At 40.9% G+C, this 25,512-nt stretch overlaps 1 protein-coding gene across 4 annotated transcripts in view; it reads right to left on the bottom strand.

The window, feature by feature from the left end:
* COBL (cordon-bleu WH2 repeat protein) overlaps positions 1-25,512 on the bottom strand; it is a 641,622-nt gene that overhangs the window by 74,461 nt on the left and 541,649 nt on the right. For all 4 annotated transcript variants that reach the window (XM_069730332.1, XM_069730335.1, XM_069730331.1 and 1 more), the window contains one exon: positions 2,419-2,528. In XM_069730332.1, coding sequence (XP_069586433.1) covers positions 2,419-2,528 — 110 coding nt within the window. The remainder of the gene's footprint in view (positions 1-2,418; positions 2,529-25,512) is intronic.

Raw genomic sequence — 25,512 nt, 5'->3', positions numbered from 1 at the left:
GATACACGGTCTAATTGGTTGGAACAATTGCCTCCTAAAGGCAATTTTTGTTGCGGCCATTGCAACTATTGCAGTTGCCATATTACTGGGTGTACTATTAGTGTGGGTCCGGTACAACACACAGTTCAACAATTCATCTCATGCAGGACGGACTATGTTGTTTACGTCATTTTCTGTCCTTGCAGGAGATTTTATGTGGGAAAAACTAAACGCCCGATGTTTGTGCGCTTTAGAGAGCACCTTAGATCTATCCGTACAGGTAAGGGGGTACCTCGGCTGATTGACCATGTTAGGGACACACATGATGGTAAGTCTGAGGTCCTCACTTTTGCGGGGATAGAGAGGGTTAAATTACCTGCTCGAGGTGGTGACCTCCATAGACTTCTCCTGAGACGTGAAGCATGGTGGATCCTACAGACACAAGCAGCAGGTGCTGCCGGGCTGAATAAAAGAACTGACCTGTCGGTGTTCTTATGATTGGTGCCGTATATTGCTACTTTGCTGGAAAAAGGTGTTTTTTTTTTGTTTTTTTTTCCCTGCTACCATATGCATAGTGTCTCTGCGCAGCATTTTCATAGAAGATTCGTTGAAATTAGGCTAGTCAGGAGGAAGGTTGTCCTTTGTATTCAGGTTCATTATTATCCCTTGTAATGCTTATAATTATTTTGGATTAGTTTCAGACTATTTTATAGGGAAAGATGATTTTTCATCAGTTGGTCCTCTTATTGGTTGTACTAATTTTATCCAGGTGTCTTCTGTACGTTTGTTTTTATTGTAAATGTGTTTTGTAACATGATGTAATTGATGTAGTCATGTGTTTGTCTTTTCACAAAGGTGTACCTGGCAATTACTGGATCTGGTGTGCATGGTTTGAGTGGGAGGGTCCATTTGTGACTCACCTACTTCAGTCGGCGTCACTTCCCAGTTTGCTAGACCTGTAGAAGCGCTGGTAGAGCGTGAAACAGCTGTTGTCTTCCCCTGCTCACTTCCACTATGTCCGCACTCCCCCGAGCCGTGAACACGTCATGATGGATTTTTTACCTTCAATAAAGGTTTGACCTACGCTATCTGGTGAGTGCTGCCGCAGTTCTTCTTTTTTCATATTTTTACTGGAAAGCCATACTTATGATATTTATAAGCTTACAGATTTATAGCAGTTTTTGAATGTGCACATTTTGTGCAGCACAGTTTTGGTATAATATTGAGGTTCTCTAGCAGACTGAAGTAAAAATCCCATAAATTTAGACAACCCTGTTTTGATATCTTTATCCAATGGAAATATAAAATATTCATGGTAGAAAAAGAACTCATGCTTTATCTAGTCTTGGACACCAGAGAAAGATGGCAGGCGAAACTCAAGTCTGGGTGATTGTGATAACTACATGGATTGTTTTTAAATGTAATTTGAACATGTTCATTTGTCAGTATGATAAAACTACTTATAACACTTTATGACACGGAATATTGACCCACTATAATCTCTTGATTCTCTGATGGTGAAATAAATATGTTACAACTTTCTGGAAGGGGGAGGGAGGATGAAAGTGCAAAACTGAATATTGTCCCTGACAGTAAGGGATTAATAGCAATAAGAACAACCCAGTAACCCGATGAATGGGCATTTTTCTAATTCATCAGTTGCCTGCTGTCATGCTTTCGCAAACAGATAATCGATGAATGGGCATTCCAACAAATGCTCTTCTAGATTGTTTGCTCTTCCAAATGGGCCCTTACAAACATAATAACCCCTTTAAAGCTATTTGATCTAAATATTGGTCCTGGGCATGTGTCACTTTGTGCTCCATGACTGCTATGTATGTCAATCTGATCACATGGTATGGCTTTTGTACTGGAGAGGTCAGCTGTATGAGTCCGATTGATATAAATAGCCTTGCTCCTGATCACTTTAAACCCTCATGAGAGGTTTGACAGGTGGGGAGCAGCCCCTCTGTCAGCACATTAGCAACTGGAGGCCTGAAAAAGACCTCCAAGTCTTCCATAAATTGTAGTCAATCAGATGTAGTAATGAAAAAAAACACATATACATTGACAATTTGTGCACTAAAACAATATATACATTGACAAGAAATGTACTAAAGTTGACAATACATGCACTGTTTTTGAGCACAGAATATTGTTATTAAATATATACTATTATAAATTGGGCACTGTATTAAAATAGTAGGGCCTTTTTTACATACTGTATTTGAGACTACTCTCTCTATATTACACACTATATGGAAGCAATATTTTGGCACAATTAAAAGCCAATGGGCAACAGGGAAAAGGCATATTGTATGGTAAAGGAATTAGTACTTTGTAAGTTCTGAACCTGCGCAGATCAGGAAATTACTGTTTATCTATAATCTTATAGATTACTGAAGGACCACGGTAGGTATTGGTGAAAATATAAAGTACCTTCTGAGTCTTCATCAAGCTCTGCTAATGTCTTCTGGAATTGCTCAGCTATAAAATGTTCTTCTTCTCCATCTTTTACTAGTGCCACTTCATCTTCTGTTCTGATAGAACTACAAAACATTTGTGTTAAATTTAATACATACAAACATACATATGTACAGTGGGGAAAATAAGTGTTTGATACACTGCTGATTTTACAAGTTTTCCCACCTACAAAGAGTGGAGAGGTCTGTAATTTTTATCATAGATACACTTCAACTGTGAGAGACAGAATCTAAAAATAAAAAACAGAAAATCACGATGTATGATCATGCCACAGCTCCTGGGCAGGGAGGAAGTAAAAAAGTAAAAAGTATATAGACATTACAGTACAGGATCACAAATAAATATTTATTTGAGGTAAAACATTTAAAAAAAAACAGGCAAGGAAATGCTGTGATCCCATGATGTAATGTCTGTATACTCTCTTGCTTCCTCCCCTGCCCAGGAGATGTGGTGCGATCAGACCATATCCCTGCACAGTCAGACACGGCCATTACACAGTACACAGCAGGGGCACAAGTAGAAGATTATCTCAGCACAGGAACATTTTTTTTACCACGTCCAATTGTGGAAATTACTATTATTCCATGATTTGTTGATTAAAATCAACTTTAAAATTTACTCTGTTGTCTGTTCTTGTACAGACAACAGTATGAGAGAAAATACGGTCATGTGACCATAACCTCACTCAAACTACCTGATATAAAAATGAATACACCTCACATGAAAAACTACCATGTCTAGTATTTTGGATGATGTCCATGATTTTTAAAGACAACACCAAATCTTTTAGTCACGGAATTAACACGTTGACGACATATTACAACATTTATATTTTTCCATTCTTCAAGCGCAATGTCTTTTAGAGCCTGGATGCTGGATGGAGAGTGATGTTCAACTTGTCTCCTCAGAATTCCCCATAGGTGTTTTGATTTGGCTCAGATCAGCAGACATACTTGGCCACTGAATCACTTTCACTCTCACTTGTTCTTCAAAAATACAACAGATGTGCATTTTGGATCATTGTCATGTTAGAAAAGTGCATGTCTAACAAGAGTATGAAGTGATGGAAGCTCTTTCAATATAGAGCAGTATATCTGTGAATGTATGATACCATCAATGACACCAGTAGCCCTAAGGCACAAGCAGCTAAACGTTAAGTTTCCTATTACGTACATTGTGATTTACGGTATGTTGCAAATAAAAGTCATTTTATTATGAGATATAAGCAGGTTACGTTTTCATAACCCCAGCTTTGAGGTTATTATCCTTATCCTTGTATTGAGCTGTTTATTATTGGTGTCAGTTCTTCTGTGCAATAGAAGAATGGGTGATAAATATAAAAATTAACTTTTAATCAATTTCATTCAAATATTCTTGAGACAAACACAGAATAGAGCCCAATTATGCTTAAAGTGCTAAAAACAGTGCAGAAACAAACCATACGACCACTTAGACAGAGTTTTGAGATTACTGATGTTGCTTCCCTCACCGGGTATCATTACTGGCAACCCCTTTAAGCCAATATACTCTGTCAGTGGTGTGTTGATGGTATAGGGTGTGGCTATTTCTGCTCCCTATTAATGCAGTCTATGCCTTGCTGTACCAACAACACATTGACTAATATGTCTTCCCTTTCAGATGGTGAGAGTTATGTATACATATTAATAAAATTGGAATGCTCTTACGAGTATGTCTTACCATATTGAAAGAGAAGACTTTGTTCTATGTAACGATTCTGACTACCATCAGGAGGGACTGTCCTGCTTGCCTTGTTTATAAAGAAATGTAATGTATTACACAGTTACTTTGCTGTTTTTGCTTTCTAGGTCCAGTTGCCGAGTACAGTAACAACAAAGAGGGGATGTGTAAGAATGTGGAAAGAGAAGAAACACCATCTTGAAGACTTTATAGTGCTGATATGTGTTATACTGCTGAATTTTATATATATTGATGTTTTATGCAATTGTTTAATTTGGGATTAACACCCCTATGCACACTTGTGTTGGGAAAATGAAAGCAACAGTTTAAATGTAGGATATAGAAGAGTTAGGCTAAGTTCACATGTTTTTGATGCATTTTTTTTCTGCAGGGAAAACCCACTCTCTTGGCAATAAAGAAGCTGCTTAGAAAAATCAGGTTTTGCTGTGTTTTTTCAGCATTTTTCAGGATCCCAAAGTACAGCTTTGCTCCCACCATGCAAGCATGAACAATGCAAGGTGTTAGGTCACCAATGCAAGACATATGTGAACCCATAAAACTGTTTTTGGTAAAAAGGGAAATTTGATCAAATTATTTCGTGTAAAAAGATTTTTATGTCTGGAAAAAATAGTGACTGTTCTAAACAAAAAATGTCATATGAGTTCATGAAAAAATACACAATTACAAATGTAACAGAGGGGAGTTGAATTGGTCTGGAATAGTTTGCCTAAGACTAATACAGAGCATTGAGGTTGTAGGACTTTCACACCTTGGTCAGGTATTATTCAATTTCACACCTTGGCCAATGTTTACTTTACACTCATCACTAATTTAACCCCTTAAGGTACCGTCACACTCAGCAACTTTCCAACGATCATAACCAGCGATACGACCTGGCCGTGATCGTTGGAAAGTCCTTGTGTGGTCGCTGGAGAGCTGTCACACAGACAGCTCTCCAGCGACCAACGATGCCGAAGTCCTTGGGTAACCAGGGTAAACATCGGGTTACTAAACCGATGTTTACCCTGGTTACCATTGTAAATGTAAAAAAAAAAACCAACACTACATTCTTACATTCCGGTGTCTGTCACGTCCCTCGCCGTCAGCTTCCCACACTGACTGTGAGCGCCGGCCGGCCGTAAAGCAGAGCACAGCGGTGACATCACCGCTGTGCTTTACGGCCGGCGCTCACAGTCAGTGCGGGAAGCTGACGGCGAGGGACGCGACAGACATCGGAATGTAAGTATGTAGTGTTTTATTTTACATTTACAATGGTAACCAGGGTAAATATCGGGTTACTAAGCGCGGCCCTGCGCTTAGTAACCGATGTTTACCCTGGTTACCAGTGAACACATCGCTGGATCGGCGTCACACACGCCGATCCAGCGATGTCAGCGGGTGATCCAGCGATTAAATAAAGTTCTGGCCTTCTAGCTCCGACCAGCGATGTCACAGCAGGATCCAGATCGCTGCTGCGTGTCAAACACAACGATATCGCTATCCAGGACGCTGCAACGTCACGGATCGCTATCTTTATCATTGTAATGTTGTTCAGTGTGAAGGTACCTTTAGTGACAGAGCCAATTTGGTACTTAATGACCAAGCCAATTTTTACTATTCTGACCACTGTCACTTTATGAGGTTATAGCTCTGGAATGCTTCAATGTATCCCACTGATTCTGAGACTCTTTTTTCGTGACATATTGTCCTTCATGTTAGTGGTAAAATTTCTTTGAGATAACTTGCGTTATATAACATTTCCCACATGTCATCTTTATATCAGCACAATTTTGGAAACATTTTTTTTGTTAGGACGTTATAAAGGTTAAAAGTTGACCAGCGATTTTTCATGTTTCCAACAAAAATTTTTTTTTGGGGGGACCACCTCACGTTTGAGGTGAGTTTGGGGAATCAACAAAACAGAAAATACCATTCTAACAACTGCAGCTTCAAGGTGCGCAAAACCACATTCAAGAAGTTTATTAACCCTTCAGATGCTTCACAAGAACTAAAGCAATGTGGAAGGAAAAATTAACATTTTACTTTTTTCACAAAAAATTTACATTGGAACCAATTTTTTTTACTTTTACAAGAGTATCAGAAGAAAATTGACCACAAAATGTATTGTGCAATTTCTCCTGAGAACGTTGATACCCCATATGTTGGGAAAAACCAATGTTTGGGTGCATGGCAGGGTTCAGAAGGGAGGGAGCACCGTTTGACTTTTTGAATGCAAAATTGGCTGGAATCAATGGCGGGTGCCATGCTGCATTTGGAGACCCCCTGATGTACCTAAACAGTGGAAACTCCCCAGTTCTAACTCCAACCCTAACCCCAACACACCCCTAACCCTAATCCCAACCCTGACCATAACCCTAACCACAAACCTAACCCTAGCACACCCCTAACCCTAATCCCAACCCTAACCGTAATCCCAACCATAACCACAACCCTAACCCTAGCCCAACCCTAACTTTAGCCCACCCTAACCCTAACTTTATGCCAACCCTAACTTTAGCCCAACTGATTTTAGCCCAACCCTAACTTTAGCCAAATTCACTTTAGCCCAACCCTAACTTTAGACCAACCCTAACCCCAACTTTAGCCCAACTCACGTTAGCCCAACTCGAACCCTAATGGAAAAATATAAATAAATACATTTTTTTATTTTATTATTTTTAGCTAACTAAGGGGGTGATAAAGGGGGGGTTGATTTACTATTCTTTTTTTATTGTGATCACTATGATAAGGTCTATCACAGTGATCAAAATGAACCAATAGGAAAAATTTCCAATTGTTGCCGGGTGCCGGCCAGCAGATCTCGGCGAGCGCATTGTGTATGCGCCCGCCATTTTCTCCCATAAGAATACGCCGGTGGGCCGTGGGGCTTCATGGGGGATTGCAGGGACAACAGAGGTACCGGGGGGTATCAAGAGACCCTATTTCTCTTTCCTCTGATGTGCGATCACATCAGAGGAGAGAGAAATTAAATGGAAAATCAGACTTTTGTTCTGTGGTCGCCGTTATACCGCTAGAAACGCCAATCACAACATCTTGGTCGGTAAAAACCGTCCCAAATCATGTTCTCTGGGGCCTCAGCTACCTCCCAGTAGCTAAGACTCCGGAGAAATTCTTTCTCTGGGAGCGCTATACCCTTATTCATCATTGTCGTTAAAAAGCGGCACTGTGGCATAAGTACCCTTAACTGCCGCCATTAAAGGGCGTATCGGCAGTCATTAAGTGGTTAAATAAACTGTACTAATCCTAACTTCCTTTCTCCGGTGAGGAGACCAAAACATTATGGTTTAAACTTTTGAAAATCACAAAAATAAATGGGTTTTACATACTTTTTTTCATTAACTTGCAGCAACACCTGTGTTTTTGCCCTCACATTGCCTTTGTGCAAATACGCTGAAAGAAGTGACATGCTGCATTTTTCATAAACACAGCATTTTTCCAATAAAGTCAGGAAAAAAAACAATGTGTGTGTATGAGATTTCTAAAATCTCCTAGCTTTTGCTGGTACTGTAAAACGCAGCTTTTAATATGCGCAGCAAAAACGCAATGTGTGAACATAGCCAAAGCCTGCAAGAGAACTTGACATGCTGTGGAATTGAAAAATGCACCACAGGTGAGTTTACGCAGCATTAAAAAGAAGTACAATGGGCATGAGATTTCTATAAATCTCATCCACTTTGCTAGAACTGTAAGATACTGCATTTTTAATGCAGTAAAAACATGCATCCTCAAAAAACACACTCCAAAACTCATCATAAGAATATAGCCTTAATAATGAGCCAGTCCTACAAATTGGAGAAGTTTTGGGGAGTAAGAAGAAAGATATTTCCAGGTTACAGTGAGTCAGCAGTTAGTTATGTGAAGAGAGTGAGGCCAGTCACAGGGAGTGTGCAAGACTAGGCCGTATACTGGGTGTAAGTGCAAGGAGGAGATTTTCTGAGGTAGCAAGCTCTGAAACTGTAATGGATAAAATGGTAGTCTGGATCTTATTCTAGCCAGAAGATCCTGGAACCTGGGAAGCTAGGAAGTGGAACAGACAGAAGTAGAGCTCAATTGCAGTGGATACAGCCAGGTACAGCCAGGAGCACAAGAAAGTAAAATTGCGGGTCATGGATAGCCCTGAGTTAGCACAGGTGAAGTGAGTTTCAAGAGGTAATGTGTAGGCCAGACCTAGGTGAAGAAATACTGGACTGGAGGTACAACTGAAAGTCTGCTGAGCCTAGTGAAGGACAGATAAAATGAATGTCAAGTCACCTATGCTGTACTGCTGAAATATTATTTACAAATTATGTGCTGTCACATGAAACAAATATGTCTGTACCTCTGTGTAAGACAAAAGCGGATTAAAAAAATCAAACTTTGTACTGGCTACCTACTGTACATGTGTTATATCAATTCCAACAGTAAAGTTCACTTTATTGTCATAAAATCGACTTAATCTTTCCTTGGTAATGCACTACATCTGGAATTCCTGTGTCATCTAAGGGTATGCGGCCCGAATGGGAAATATCTACTGCAAATTACATCACACACACAGAGAAACCCATCTCACTGATGCCTAGTATAACAGCACACCGTTACCCATGTCACAATTACAGGCCTATATACAGTATAGCTTTAACAGTCTGTGAAAAGGATCTAAAACTGGGTAAGGCGATTTCAATTTTGAAATATCAATATTATGGTGTGTATGTAAACTTAGGCAGCTCCCATAACTGCAGTAACTTAATTGTACTAATTTTTATGAACAAACATGAACATGTTTACACTTGGCTTCTTTGTTGCTTTATTAAAGAAGCTTGTTCATGCTGTATTTTCTCTAGTAGAGGTCGAGAATATGAAAACTTAAAATGTAAAAATGTACAGAACATTTCTGAAACCTCTGTAAAGCTTAAAATAGAAATCAGATAAATCATAGAAATGGATTTCACATCAGACTGTGCATAAACATTTTCTCATGTGTCAGGCACACAGGGAAGGATAAGGAAGCATTTCTTTCCGATAATGAATTCTTGACATGCTGGGCATTTCTCCGAGCAAAATGTTTAACACTGGAGTTAATTGTATTGTTGCCAACATCTGCACACTGGAGATCTTGGGCAAAGTGGCTCGTCAAGGAAGTAGTGGCTGCAGTGTGAAAGCATAACCGCTGGAGTTACAGTTTAACTTCTTATATTTATATTGTCAGTGTATTACTTTATACCTAAGTTAAATTCCCTTTATACCTAATTTTGTAATTTTTTTCTTCTTAGTCATGCTCAATAATTTTCCACTGATTCCGTGAACCTTCATACAAAATAAAAGTTTGAAACATGTTAACTGAGATGTACGTCTCCCATTCAGTTCAGTTATAGTTATGGTATGTGACAGTTTACGGTATCTAGCTCTACTTTAGCACCACTAGAATTTGATTATTGTATCAAAAGAACAGATAACCGTTGTGATTGTAACTAGCAAAAACAGTAATTTGATGTAAATTTTGTCAATCAAAATATAATTATTTCATTGAGAAAAGCTATATTGCTTTTTTTATTTTAGCTTCTAAAGTACAACACAATTAGTGCCTATTTTTGTAGCTATCAGTGAGGGTATCAAACATAAAAGTGAGAACTTCTGATGTCAGAGTGAGTTCTTTTGTATTTAATGGCATGTCACATTAAAATTAATATTTTACTATGCAGTTAAAGGAAAACTGTTACGTCATTTTTCCTTAGTGAACTGCCTCCAATGTGTAGAGGTCACGTGATGTGCATCTCTAACACCACATCATACAAGGGAAAAACACTTAGCTCACTTTCTCTGTAAATCCCTTTCTTCTTTTTTTTTTCTTTTTCAAATAATTTTTGTTGAAAGTTTTTTAATAACTCTGGGGAGGGAGGGAAATGGAGAGAAGGGGGGGAAGATAGGGAAGGGTAGTGAATGAAGGAAAGGAGGGATAAAAGGAAATTCCCCTATGGAAATAGGGGAGAGACAAGCAATCATACATTTCTGTAGATATATACATAGTTAACTGTTGCTTATTATTACAGCACCTGAAAATCAAAAGTATTAATCATACAAATACTTTGAGTAATATATGTAAAATGTGAGAGCTTGTCACGTCCGGGAACACCTATGGGTGACCCTGAGACTCTGTGGAGGGAAAGTTCGGTTCAATTAAAACAGTAGTTAGTGGTATAAGATTTTACTATTTGCTTCAATAAAGTCCGCTGTACTTTGTAGTCTGGAATATGAAGACCCCGTGGGAATTGTACTAAATTAGCAACTCGTTTTATCAAGTAGAATATAAGTCTGATGAGGACGAAGAGGAGAGTCTATGTGAGATCGATGGGGGTATTATTCCGGTTTTTCCAAAAAGACAATTCCTTCCTCTGGTGAAGAGATAACTATTCGTTTCATTGCATATTTTATTTGTATGGTGGAAGTCTGGGTCCAGTTATAGGGTATTCCTGCGCGTAGGAGTTCTCGAGTCGTGTATTGGAATTATTTCCTTTTTTGAATTGTGGCCTTGGAAAAGTCTTTGAACAGAGTTATTTTGTCGTATGGAGATGCGAGGATTTTTGAATTTCTAGTCAGAGCGAGAAGATCATTCTTCACCCACCCATGGTAAAAGGACACAATAACGTCTCTTGCTATATTTGGAGGGAGAGAGAGTGGTCTGGGAATTCTAAAAGCCCTCTCAACCAAGTTCTTTACTTTGGTATTAGGTAACAGATTAAATATCATTGTAGAGATATAATCTTTTAATTGAGATGGCTGGACCGATTCCGGAATTCCTCTAATTTTTAGGTTATTCTTCCTTTTAAAATCTTCGTAATTAGCTAAGCCGTCCTTAAAAGAGTGAATATCTTTTTTGATCTTTTCTACGGAGTCTGAGATCAGAGAATAATTTTTGACATCTTTTGAAGGTGTAGATGTTGAATTTTTGATTGTCTAATCGTCTGTTTTTGAGAAGGGTAGCGAAGTGTTAGGGGACGTAATAGAATTCGGTTTGAGAATTTTGAGAATATGTGATAGAGTGTCTAAAGTAGTTTTTTGATAAAGGACTCATGGGCCTTTGTTTCATCTGTTTGTTGGGAGTCAGAAATCTTTGTATTAGTCCCAGATAAAACTGTCAAATCAACATCAGAATCTAATCCCCTTCCTGAAATGTCCACCGATGTTAGAAAGGCTTTACAAATTTTGATTATAAATCCTTCAGATGGAGAATCTTCAGAGGCGGGAATATTGTCCACTAAAGGTAGGTTGGAGTGGCGTATCTCAGACTCCGTGAGAATTTACTTCAAATTAGAGTCATCTGTATTTAAGGGGTATCAAAAATTTTCTGGGAGATCGGGCTCACTGGGATCACTAGAATCTTCTGAATAGGAATGGAGAGATGAGGTATTAGAACAATCTCCTTCATAGAGTCCCTCCTCCCAAGAGAGGAAGATTCTGCCACATCAGTAAAGTCTTCCGAGTGGACACTCTCTAGTTCCTCATGCGAGCCTAAAAAGGCATCTGATTCAGAATTTGAGACATGGAGGGAAACTGCTGGTTTTGAATGATCCTCTATGTCATTATTGTTATATATAGTAGAGGTAAATTTTGTATTTATGTTATGGAGTGGTATAATAGAAAGTTTATTAAGATGCTTCAAATAATCCAGCCATTATCTTTGTGCGTCCAATAAAGGCTTTAAGAAATCAATGGTGTTTGACCCATTAGGGTAAGGGGAATTATCAAGAGATATTACCGCATTTTTGTCAGCAATTTCACTGGTCTCTGCAGAAGGACCCATGGTGTCAATAAGCTGTGTTTCTTCAGCAGTGTCATCTATGGAGACATTACATAATCCTTTTTTTGTCATACTTCTCAGCAGTGACATTTACTGAGACATCATATAGATCCTTTTCGTTATTTGACTCTAGTTTAGAGAATGATATCCAGCTGCCATAGCTTTCAAATAAATCTGTTGCATCCATTAAGCTGCTATCTGGTGGCACTGGATAGTCCTTATCCCCCTGCATATGCCCCAAAGTTTTTAGGCTTTTATAAGGGGGTTTAGGGGTGGCACAGCTCTTTTGAAATGAGTGGGACTGCTGTATTCCATGGCGGTGTTGGAGCGGGATTGTACTCACTGCATCAGAGACATGTTGAATGGCAGCGCAGCTCTCATCCTGCTTCCTCTTCAGTGTGGGTGTCACAGGCTGGAGTGTTTCTTTCCCGGGTACCCGGCAGTATAGCAAGGCTCTGGGGAGACTCGCCTCTGTCGGAGTCCGCAGTGATTCTCCTTGTCTTTTCAGCAGCGGCACCATCTTCATTTTCTGCTTCGTCATCGCGGCGATTTCCCTGCGTCTGTCCTCCTTTCTGGCAACTGGCAGAGAGGATGTCAGAGTATTCGTCTTTGAACTCTACAGGTCTCGGTGACTCAGGAGAGTCCCGGTGTCTTTCCGCAATAATGTCGCATCGCTCCTCCTTGTCGTCCCCGGAAACGCTGCTGTCTGTCGGTTGTCTGGAACCTTTTCAGCGGCTAATGTGTGAGCCGCTTGTAAGTCGGATTTCTCTCTCCCTGCTGGCTCAGTCGGTGTCACTCCGGGCATCTTACGTCCAGTCAGGCTGGAGGTGATGAGTCTAGTGTGGGCTTTCATCTTTGGTCCTGCATCAGCGGCCATTTTAGTTGTCTTCTTCCCCATAGACAAAGCAGGAAATGATCTCTGTTCTGGAAATGTTTTTTTCTTAGTTAAGACCATGTTTTGGTTCTTATTTAATGTTCTAGGTATGTTCCCACAGGTCTTCAGCTTCAATAAGCTTATAAAAGTCCACTTTAAAGTAAGCTAATGTTGCTTAATTAAGGGGATTCTCAGGAGCTCCTGTGAAACAGGTCTGCTCCCTTCCCCTTGCAAACCATGCCCCCATCCCTTTCTTCTAGTCATATTGATGGTCATTACATCGCTCTGCGCACTCACAGCTTTCATAAAACCTCAGAGTAACAGCGACTTCTGGAGCGTGTACAGATTGTAAATGAAGCTGGAGATGTACACTCAGCTTCGATTCAGAGAACTGTTGAAGCTTATGTGAAGCGAAACGACCGTTTCTGGATCTCTCCCATGCAATGCTGCTTTCTACGGTTTTTAATGTAATGGAGTAAAGGATTTGTTTTAGATGATGATTGCCCTGCACTATCTCATTTATTTTCTAAACGATACTTGCTTTTATTTAGTGCACCGCTGCTTTTCCTCACTTACCTCATATGCAGTGGGTGAAATAAGTATTAAACACGTCACCAGTTTACTAACTTAATTTATGGACGTTTATGGTTAGATTTCTTTGCCTGTGTAGATTAGTTGTTTTTTTACCTATGTCTGGTGAGAGTTTCATGTCAATAGAGCCTTTAGACATACATCCAAAGAAAGAAAGAAGTATGCAAATTCATGGATCACATAATAAAACATTTTTATTTGGTACATAACAAGCAAAAACATGATTAAGAAAAATTAAAAATGCCCATGACTGTAAGACCAAACCAAGCAACCCATAATGGGTTTCTAATAATCCCTTGCTAACCAGAAATGTATCTCTCTCTCTGAATATATATTATGAGGCAGTGGCCGAGGTCATATGTGTGGGTTGCTATGTGTCCCCCAGGATGCGCTCACAAGCATACTGAGGCAGTGGGAGTGCATTGCAGTCAAAGGCATAGCTGTGATTGCAATGCAAAATAAAAGTTAGTGCTGGTCTTGGGGCAAGCTATATGTCCAAGGCAGAATTAGGAAAACCTGCTCAGGGCTTTTATTTTTGAAACGGACTACAGGATGTTAGTGGGGCAGTCCATTTCCTCCCCCGACCCGGGTTTTCCATGTGGCTGATGGCCACAGGTTCTGTTGTAAAAACTCCTGCAGCAGAGGGTTGGGTGTGTCCGTTTTGATCTTGCAAGCAGGCAGAGCATAAGGCTCTGCAGAGCTCAACCTGTGTGAGGCAGCACAGCGCCAAGCAGAGCCAAAAGGCCTGGCATCCTCAGCGTACACGGCGGTACAGTCGCCCACGTCAGCTGATCACGGACTGTCTTTGCTTTCCCAGCTGTGATCCGGAAGATCCAATTTACTTTCAGTTTGTGAGTACGCTGATGATTAAAAGAGACCTTACTTTGAACTTTTCCTTGGTCACTGCCTCATCACTGCACAGTGTAGACACTGCTGCTCCACATATGGTGGAGAATGCGGCAGTGTGAACTGAGGCATACCCCAAAGCGTGTTGCATGTCAGTAATCAATCCTGCAGTGCTACAGCTCAAGCCTGCTGACAAGATAGAGGAGCTTTTGAAGCAGTTGGTCCTCGCTCAGCAGTGACAACAAAATATACTACGTGACTGTACATTACTGGGCAATATACTTCGTGGCTGACCAATATACTACATGGCTGTGCAATATAATACATGGCTGGGCAATATACTACGTTGCTGGGCAATATACTACATTGCTGGGCAATATACTACATGGCTGGGCAATATACTATGTGGCAGGGCAATATACTACATGACTGGGCAATATACTACGTGTCTGGGCAATATACTACGTAGCTGACAATATACTACATACTACGTGGCTGTGCAAAATACTACGTTACTGGGCAATATACTACGTTGCTAGGCAATATACTATGTGGCTGGGCAATATACTACGTGGCTGGGCAATATACTACGTGACTGGGCAAAATACTACGTGACTGAGTAATATACTACGTAGCTGACCAATATACTACATACTACATGGCTGTGCAATATACTACGTGGCTGGGCAATATACTACGTTGCTGAGCAATATACTACGTGGCTGGGCAATATACTACGTGACTGGGCAATATACTACGTGACTGGGCAATATACTACGTGACTGGGCAATATACTACGTGACTGGGCAATATACTACGTGGCTGGGCAATATACTATGTGACTGGTCAATATACTACGTAGCTGGGCAATATACTACGTTACTGGGCAATATACTACGTCACTGGGCAATATACTACGTGACTGGGCAATATGACTACGTGGACATGCATATTCTAGAATACCCGATGCCTGTTTGCTATTGGAGCGGGACTGAACCAACATCCAGCGCAGCCACTCTGCCTGGCATCCATGGATTTACATAGAAGGGGAGTAAAGATTAAAAGTGTTTTTTTCTACTTATATACAGGAGCACTTAGCTTTATGTGGACACATTAAATAACTTGCTACAGAGTTGGGGGGCAGTTTAGTAAGGCAAAATGACAGCAAGTTCCCTTTAAAATATACTTCTTTTTAAGATAAATTCTGACAGACTATACTGCAGCAAAACATTGTTTTGGCTTCAAATTTCAGCACATTTCATAAACACAATTTAACATTCCATTTCATGCAAGTCTAGGCTTCCATGAAAACCACAGGAAAGTATGTTTTTTTTCTATGCAGAACACTTTGCAGTGGTTATCTGAGTTGACAGTGTATCTTTGGTTTGCTCTGAGGAAAAATATGTCCTTTACTCTACTATTACTTACTATTAGGCTACTGTTACATTTAACGTATCAAACTGCCAACAATATTACTAAATAATAACTCCACTATGATCACACTTTCTCAAGTTACTTTTGTCTAATTTCTGTGAAATTGAGCTTTCTTAGGTTAGTAGAAAGACTGAATTAATGGTCTGAAACACCCAGGTCTTATGTAGGGGGCTCCGACTGCCAGAAGCAGACAAAATATGGGCACTAGCTTTCTACAGAAAAGTTCAATAGATGAGAGGTGGGTTCTTACAATAATGTGGGCCAATCTTATTGACTGCTGTATAAGTACTATGGTTATCTTCCTACTGGCACCAATAAAGGACTGCCATTGTATTCACTAAGTTTATCTAATAAGATTTATACAAAAGAAGCATACATCTTAGCTGCTACATTTGTATAGACACTTTAAAAATTTGGAAAATATGTGCAGTGAATGGATGTATGACAAAGTACAATATCTTTTCCTTCAGACTTTACTGTTCGAATATAAAAAAATAATGACCTGTCACATCGACTGTCTGTAAAGAGATAAACCAAGAGAAAGCTTACCATCAGAGTACCGTCACACTATACGATTTACCAACGATCACGACCAGCGATACGACCTGGCCGTGATCGTTGGTAAGTCGTAGTGTGGTCGCTGGAGAGCTGTCACACAGACAGCTCTCGAGCGACCAACGATGCCGAGGTCCCCGGGTAACCAGGGTAAACATCGGGTTACTAAGCGCAGGACCGCGCTTAGTAACCCGATGTTTACCCTGGTTACCAGCGTAAAAAAAAACAAACAGTACATACTTACATTCCGGTGTCTGTCCCTTGCCGTCTGCTTCCCGCACTCACTGACTGCCGGCCGTAAAGTGAAAGCACAGCACAGCGGTGACGTCACCGCTGTGCTCTGCTTTCACTTTACGGCCGGCAGTCAGTGAGTGCGGGAAGCAGACGGCAAGGGACCTGACGGACACCGGAATGTAAGTATGTACTGTTTTTTTTTTTTTACATTTACGCTGGTAACCAGGGTAAACATCGGGTTACTAAGCGCGGCCCTGCGCTTAGTAACCCGATGTTTACCCTGGTTACAAGCGAACGCATCGCTAGATCGGTGTCACACACACCGATCTAGCGATGACAGCAGGAGATCCAGTGATGAAAGAATGTTCCAAACGATCTGCTACGACGTACGATTCTCAGCAGGATCCCTGATCGCTGCTGCGTGTCAGACACAGCGATATCGTATGGATATCGCTGGAACGTCACGAATCGTACCGTCGTAGCGATCAAAATGGCACTGTGTGACGGTACCCTTAGATTGATGGACTCCATCTCATCATACCTGTATAGGGTTTAGTCCTACCATGGACTGATTTTCAGTTACAGTTGTGCTCAAAAGGTTACATACCCCAGCAGAATTTTTCCTTTCTTGGCATTTTTTAGAGAATATGAATGATAACAACAAAACTTTGTCTCCTCTTATGGTTAGTGGTTGGGTGAAGCCATTTAGTCTCAAACTACTGTGTTTTCTCTTTTTAAATCATGACAACCCAAAACATCCAAATGACCCTGATCAAAAGTTCACATACCCTGGTGATTTTGGCCTGATAACATGCACAGAAGTTGACACAAATGGGTTTGACTGGCTACTAAAGGTAACATCCTCACCTCTGACCGGTTTGCCTGTAATCAGTGTGTGTGCATAAAAGCTGATTGAGTTTCTGGGATCCAGACAGTCTCTTGCATTTTTCATCCAGTCACTGACGTTTCGGAATTGTGAGTCATGGGGGAAAGCAAAATAATTGTCAATGGATCTATGGAAAAAGGTAGTTGAACTGTATAAAACAGGAAAGGGATACAAAAAGATATCCAAGGAATTGCTAATGCCAGTCAGCAGCGTTCAAATTGTGACTAACAAATGGAAAATCAGGGGCTCTGGGTAAAAACAAAACCACAGTCAGGCACACCAACAAAAATATCATCCACAACTGCCAGGAAAATTGTTCGGGGTGCAAAGAAAAACCCACAAATAACATCAGCTGAAATACAGTACTCTCTGAAAACTAGCAGTGTGGCTGTTTCAAGATGCACAATAAGGAGGCATTTGAAGAAAAATGGGTGGCATGGTCGAGGTGCCAGAAGAAAGCCATTACTGCACAAATGCCACAAAATATCTCACCTACAATATGCAAAACAGCACAGAGACAAGCCTCAAAACTTCTGGAACAAGGTAATTTGGAGTGATGAGACCAAAACTGAACTTTTTGGCCACAATCATAAAAGTTACATTTGGAGAGTGGTCACCAAGGCCTATGATGAAAGGAACACCATTTCTACTGTAAAGCATGGAGGTGGATTGCTGATGTTTTAGGGATGGGTGAGCTACAAAGCCACAGGATACTTGGTCAAAATTGAAGGAAAGATGAATGCAGCACGTTATCAGCAAATACTGGAGGCAAATTAGCACTCATCAGCGCGGAAGCTGCGCATGAGACGTACTTGGACGTTCCAACATGACAACGATCCAAAACACAAGGCCAAGTCGACCTGTCATTGGCTACAGCAGAACAAAGTGAAGGTTCTGGAGTGGCCATCTCAGTCTCCTGACCTCAATATCATTGAGCCACTCTGGGAAGATCTCAAGCGCGCAGTTCATGCTGGACAGCCCAGGAATTTACAGGAACTGGAGGCTTTTTGCCAAGAAGAGTGGGCAGCTTTACCATCTGAGAAAATAAAGAACCTCATCCAAAACTACCACAAAAAACTTCAAGCTGTCATTGATGTTAGAGGGGGCAATATAAGAAATTAAGAAATGGTGTATGTAACTTTTGATTAGGGTCATTTGGATGTTTTAGGTTGTTGTTAAGATTTAAAAAGAGAAAACACAGTAGTTTGACACTAAATGGCTTCACCCAACCACTAACCATGAGTGGATGAAAAGTTTTGGTTTTATCATTAATTGTCTCTGAAAAAAGGCCAAGAAATAAAAAATACTGCTGGGGTATGTAAACCTTTGAGCACAACTGTAACTGTCTAGTAAGAAGAGTTAACATTTAAAGAGAATCTGTCAGCAGCATTTTACCACCAAAACTATTTATATGTGCATTTAGCTCTTTCAAAGACAAGTCCAGCAATACCTTTAGGTGGCCAGTTCCATCCTTTGTTACTAAGAAATAAGCATTTGAATTGATATGAAAATGAGGCTGAAAAGTTACTGTAGATCCAAAGTCTCTGTCACTGCAGCTCTATACACCACCTGTTGCTGTCTCCTCCTGCTTGACTGACAGCTACTTTGCCTGAAGTCACACAGCATAGAGGCTGTTAGTCAAGCAGTTGGAGGCAGCACTGGGCAGGGAATAAAAATAATAATGGACAAGTATACTCTACTGCAGAGGTCACTAACATTTGTGACCTTGAGAGCCACATTCAGCTATGAAAAAGGGTAGTGGGCCACATTCAGCTCTGAGAGAGGATTCTGCCAGCTCCTGCCCCACTCACAGTAGTGACTCCCAGACCCCTCTATTACTGGTCTACAAACAAAAGTCACCATCTAGAGATATACTCATAGCTTTTTGCTACACCTGGTGCTAATACACCAAGCTGACAGACAACCGCGAGCAACACATGATGGACCCGCGAGCGACATGTGGCTTTCAAGCTACAGTTTGGGGACCCCTGCTCTACTGCATAAGCTTGTACTTAGAAGAAAAACATAAGTCTAAAGCTCTCTGAGGCTACTTTGGCACTGAAATATGAACAAATTCAATATTGTGGCATAAGTGACATTTATTTAATCTGACAAGTGTATGTAGACATCAATTTCCAATGCTTCAACCACAAATTGTCTTTGTCAAGCTCATCTTTAGGGAGAAGAGGTCGGCACAATGTGTGACATGGAACTCACTGAACTAGCATATGACAGGGAATAGAACTGGAGTGACAGAGGCTTCAGAGCTACAATAGCTCTTCAGCCTCAGATGCATATTAATGAAAACACTGATTTGTAAAGGTATTGCTGGGCTAGTCTTTGAATGAGCTACATTCACATATAAATAGTTTGGGGGATGAAATCCTGTTGACAGATTCACTTTAAAAACACCAAGTTAGAAATACTTCATAATTGTACCATAGTACGCTAAAATAATTTTTTATTGAATATAATCTAAAAATATGAACATGATATATATATATATATATATATATATATATACATATTATACATACATATATATATATTAAAAACAAGAGAAATCACAGATGAAAAAAGGTGTAGACCAAGACCAGATAACAATTACAAGATGTGAAAAAAAACTACTAGCAAAAATAATAATACCAAAAATAGAATAATAAGTAAAGAAGACAGCACAGTGCACCATATACCGTATTTTCCGCTTTTTAAGACGCACTTTATTTCCCCCAAATTTGGGGGGGAAATGGGGGTGCGTCTTACAAAGCAGATATACCACTTACAGGCTGGGATGAGGGGGTGTCCGCCGCCGCTGCCCGCCACCGCTGTCACCTCGCCCGCCACCGCTGCTGCCCCGGGTGATGCTGGAGGCTCCAGTGCTGCGGGGGGCTCTGGCAACATTTTGTGAAAGACCAGAGCCCCCTGGCACTTCTTTCATGCGTTCCTGTATGACTGACTCTGGAAAAATGGCCGCTGGAATCTCCGGAGATGAGATTTCAGCACTGAGATCTCATCTCTCGAGATTCCGGCGGCCATTTTCCCGGAGTCAGTCATACAGGAACGAATGGAAGATCTCATCTCCTGAGATTCCGGCGGCCATTTTCCCAGAGTCAGTCATACAGGAAAGCATGGAAGAAGTGCCGGGGGGCTCTGATCTGTCACAAAATGTCGCCAGAGCCCCCCGCAGCACCGGAGACAGCCCTGCAAACCCCCTCATCCCAGCCTGCAGCACAGGAGCCTCCTGCAGCACCGGAGCCCCCCTGCAGACCCTGTCATCCCAGCCTGCAGCACAGGAGCCCCCTGCAGCACAGAAGCCCCCCTGCAGACCACTCTCATCCCAGCCTGCAGCAATGCTCCACTCCTGCCTCCAGCAACGACCCTGGGACCCTGATCCACCGCAGCCACAACCCCTGGTAAGTAATAAGACGCATGGATTATAAGACGCCCCACCAATTTATTAAAAAAAGTTTTTTCCTATTTTTCTCCTCAAAATTTGGGGTGCGTCTTATAATCCGGAGCGTCTTACAAAACGAAAAATACGGTAATATCAATTAAATGAAAATATATAAAGTAAAAATAAAAATGGAGTATGTGTTAGGAATACAGTTAAATATAATGTTAGGACTGCTCACACACAACCAGAATTTAATAGTACAAGGTAATGATTACATAGCCTAATAGCTGCCAAGTGAAGTAATTCAAGTAAATGAGATATCACATGTGCCAATAAAGTACATAGTCCTGTCCAAAAGCTTATAAAATTCACATATATGTACAACAGTTATTAACTACGTACGTGCCACCGGTACAAGCATCCACCACACCCGACATACGGTTCGCAATTACTGCTTCATCCAGGGGTGGTTAGACGCTGGTCAGTTGGCTATTTAAGGAACAGCCAACCAATCGCACAGGAGATATACTGACTTTGGTAACAGCTGTTGTATTTATATGTGAATTCTACAAGCTTTTGCATGGCATGCTGCACTTTAATGGCACATGTGATATCTCATTTACTTGAATTACCTCACTTAGCATCTATTAGGATATGTAATCATTACCTTGTACTATTAAATTCTGGATATGTGTGATCAGTCCTAACATTATGTTTAATTACTATTAACTGTATTAATCTCCCATAACCAGTTTTTATTTTTGCCTTATATATTTTCATTTAATTGATTTTATATTGTGCACTGTGCTGTCTTGTTTACAGGTGCATCTCACAAAATTAGAATATCATCGAGAAATTAATTTATTTCAGTTCTTCAATACAAAAAATGAAACTCATATTATATAGAGTCATTACAAACAGAGTGATCTATTTTAAGTGTTTATTTCTGTTAATGTTGATGATTATGGCTAACAGAACAGCCAGTAAAAAAACCAAAAGTTATTATCTCAGTAAATTAGAATACTTTATAACACCAGCTTGAAAAAATGTTTTTAGAATCCAAAATGTTGGCTTACTGAAATGTATGTTCAGTAAATGCACTCAATACTTGGTCAGGGCTCCTTTTGCATCAATTACTGAATCCATGTGGCGTGGAATGGAGGCGATCAGCCTGTGACACTGCTGAGGTGTTATGGAGGCCCAGATTGCTTTGATAGCAGCATTCAGCTTGTCTGGGGTCTGGTGTCTTTCATCTTCCTCTTTAACCCCTTAGTGACAGAGCCAATTTGGTACTTAATGACCAGGCCAATTTTTGCAATTCTGACCACTGTCACTTTATGAGGTAATAACTCTGGAACGCTTCAACGGATCCCGCTGATTCTGAGACTGTTTTTTCGTGACATATTGTACTTCATGTTAGTGGTAACATTTCTTCGATATTACTTGTGATTATTTATGAAAAAAATGGAAATATGGCGAAAATTTTTAAAATTTTGCAATTTTCAAACTTTGTATTTTTATGCCCATAAATCAGAGAGATATGTCACGAAAAATAGTTAATAAATAACATTTCCCACATGTCTACTTTACATCAGCACAATTTTGGAAACAAATTTTTTTTTTGTTAGGGAGTTATAAGGGTTAAAAGTTGACCAGCAATTTCTCATTTTTACAACACCATTTTTTTTAGGGACCACATCACATTTGAAGTCATTTTGAGGGGTCTATATGATAGAAAATAATGAAGTGTGACACCATTCTAAAAACTACACCCCTCAAGGTTCTCAAAACCACATTCAAGAAGTTTATTAACCCTTTACGTGCTTCACAGGAACTGAAACAATGTGGAAGGAAAAAATGAACATTTAACTTTTTTTTGCAAACATCTTAATTCAGAACCATTTTTTTTATTTTCACAAGTGTAAAAACAGAAATGTAACCATAAATTTTGTTATGCAATTTCTCCAGAATACGCCAATACCCCATATGTGGGGGTAAACCACTTTTTGGAATTGAGATCGGACGCCATGTCATGTTTAGAGAGCCCCTGATGTGCCTAAACAGTGGAAACTCCCCACAAGTGACACCATTTTGGAAACTAGACCCCTTAAGGAACTTATCTAGATGTGTGGCGAGCACTTTGAACCCCCATGTGCTTCACAGAAGTTTATAACGTAGAGCCGTGAAAAAAAAAAATTGCATTTTTTCTACAAAAATGATCTTTTTGCCCACAAATTTTTATTTTCACAAGGGTAACAGGAGAAATTAGACCACTAAAGTTGTTGTGCAATTTCTCCTGAGTACGTCGATACCCAATATGTGGGGGTAAACCACTGTTTGGGCGCACCGCAGAGTTTGGAAGAGAAAGAGTGCCGTTTTACTTTTTCAATGTAGAATTGGCTGGAATTGAGATCGGACGCCATGTCGCGTTTGGAGAGCCCCTGATGTGCCTAAACAGTAGAAATCCCCCACAAGTGACCCCATTTTGGAAACTAGAACCCCCATGGAACTTATCTAGATGTGTGGTGAGAACCTTGAATGCCCAAGTGCTTCACAGAAGTTTATAATGCAGAGCCGTGAAAATAAAAAATATTTTTTTTTCCACAAAAAAGATTTTTTAGCCCCCAAGTTTTTATTTTCACAAGGGTAACAAGAGAAATTGGACCCCAAAAGTTGTTGTCCAATTTGTCCTGAGTATGCTGGTACCCCATATGTGGGGGTAAACCACTGTTTGGGCGCACGGCAGAGCTCGGAAGGAAGGAGCGCCGTTTTGGAATGCAGACTTTGATAGAATGGTCTGCGGGTATTATGTTGCGTTTGCAGAGCCCCTGATGTACCTAACCAGTAGAAACCCTCCACAAGTGACCCCATTTTGGAAACTAGACCCCCCAAGGAACTTATCTAGATGTGTGGTGAGAACTTTGAATGCCCAAGTGCTTCACAGAAGTTTAGAATGCAGAGTCGTGAAAATAAAAAATATTTTTTTTTCCACAAAAAAGATATTGTAGCCCCCAAGTTTTTATTTTCACAAGGGTAACAGGAGAAATTGGACTGCAATAGTTGTTGTCCAATTTATCCCGAGTACGCTGATGCGCCATATGTGGGGGTAAACCACTGTTTGGGCGCACGGCAGAGCTCGGAAGGGAAGGAGCGCCTTTTTGGAATGCAGACTTTGATAGAATGGTCTGTGGGCATTATGTTGCGATTGCAGAGCCCCTGATATACCTAAACTGTAGTAACCCCCCACAAGTGACCCCATTTTGGAAACTAGACCCCCCAAGGAACTTATCTAGATGTGTGGTGAGAACTTTGAATGCCCAAGTGCTTCACAGAAGTTTAGAATGCAGAGTCGTGAAAATAAAAAATATTTTTTTTTTCCACAAAAAAGATATTGTAGCCCCCAAGTTTTTATTTTCACAAGGGTAACAAGAGAAATTGGACCCCAGAAGTTGTTGTCCAATTTATCCCGAGTACGCTGATGCCCCATATGTGGGGGTAACCCACTGTTTGGGCGCACTGCAGAGCTCAGAAGGGAAGGAGCACCATTTGACTTTATGAGCGCAAAATTGGCTGTCGTGTTTGGAGACCCCCTGATGTACCTAAACAGTGGAAACCCCCCAATTCTAGCTCCAACCCTAACCCCAACACACCCCTAACCCTAATCCCAACCTGATCCATAATCCTAATCACTAACCCTAACCATAATCACAACCCTTACCCCAAAACAACCCTAATGTCAACCCTAACCATAACCCTAATCAAAACCCTAAATCCAACACACCCCTAATCCTAATCTCAACCCTAACCTCAAACCTAACCCTAATCCCAATACACCCCTAATCACAACCCTAACCTTAACCCTAATCCCAAACCTAACCCTAATCCCAAGCGTAACCCTAATGCCAACCCTAACCCAAATACCAACCCTAATCCAAACCCCAACCCTAATCCCAGCTCTAACCCTAACTTTAGCCCCAACCCTAGCCCTAACTTTAGCCCCAACCCTAACCCTAGCCCTAAGGCTACTTTCACACTTGCGTCGTTTGGCATTCTGTCGCAATCCGTCGTTTTGGACAAGAAACGGATCCTGCAAATGTGCCCGCAGGATGCGTTTTTTGCCCATAGACTTGTATTGCCGACGGATCGTGACGGATGGCCACACGTCGCGTCCGTCATGCACTGGATCAGTTGTGTTTTGGCGGAGCGTCGGCACAAAAAAACGTTCAATGAAACTTTTTTTGTACGTCACATCTGCCATTTCTGACCGCGCATGCGTGGCTGTAACTCCGCCCCCTCCTCCCCAGGACATAGATTGGGCAACGGATGCGTTGAAAAACTACAGCTGCTGCCCACGTTGTGCACAATTTTCACAACGTGCGTCGGTTTGTCGGGCCGACGCATTGCGACGGCCCCGTACAGACGTAAGTGTGAAAGAAGCCTAACCCTAAATTTAGCCCCAACCCTAAATTTAGCCCCAACCCTAACCCTAAATTTAGCCCCAAAGCTAACCCTAAATTTAGCCCCAACCCTAGCCCTAACCCTAGCCCTAACCCTAGCCCTACCCCTAACCCTACCCCTAACCCTACCCCTACCCCTAACCTAACCCTACCCCTAACCCTACCCCTAACCCTACCCCTAACCCTAACCCTACCCCTACCCCTAACCCTAACCTAACCCTACCCCTACCCCTAACCCTACCCCTAACCCTACCCCTAACCCTACCCCTAATTTTAGCCCCAACT

This window comes from Ranitomeya imitator, chromosome 6 (assembly GCF_032444005.1).
Source record: "Ranitomeya imitator isolate aRanImi1 chromosome 6, aRanImi1.pri, whole genome shotgun sequence".
Taxonomy (NCBI): Eukaryota; Metazoa; Chordata; class Amphibia; order Anura; family Dendrobatidae; genus Ranitomeya; species Ranitomeya imitator.
Note: the sequence above shows the minus strand (reverse complement) of the source record. Positions and strands in the feature narration are given on the sequence as shown.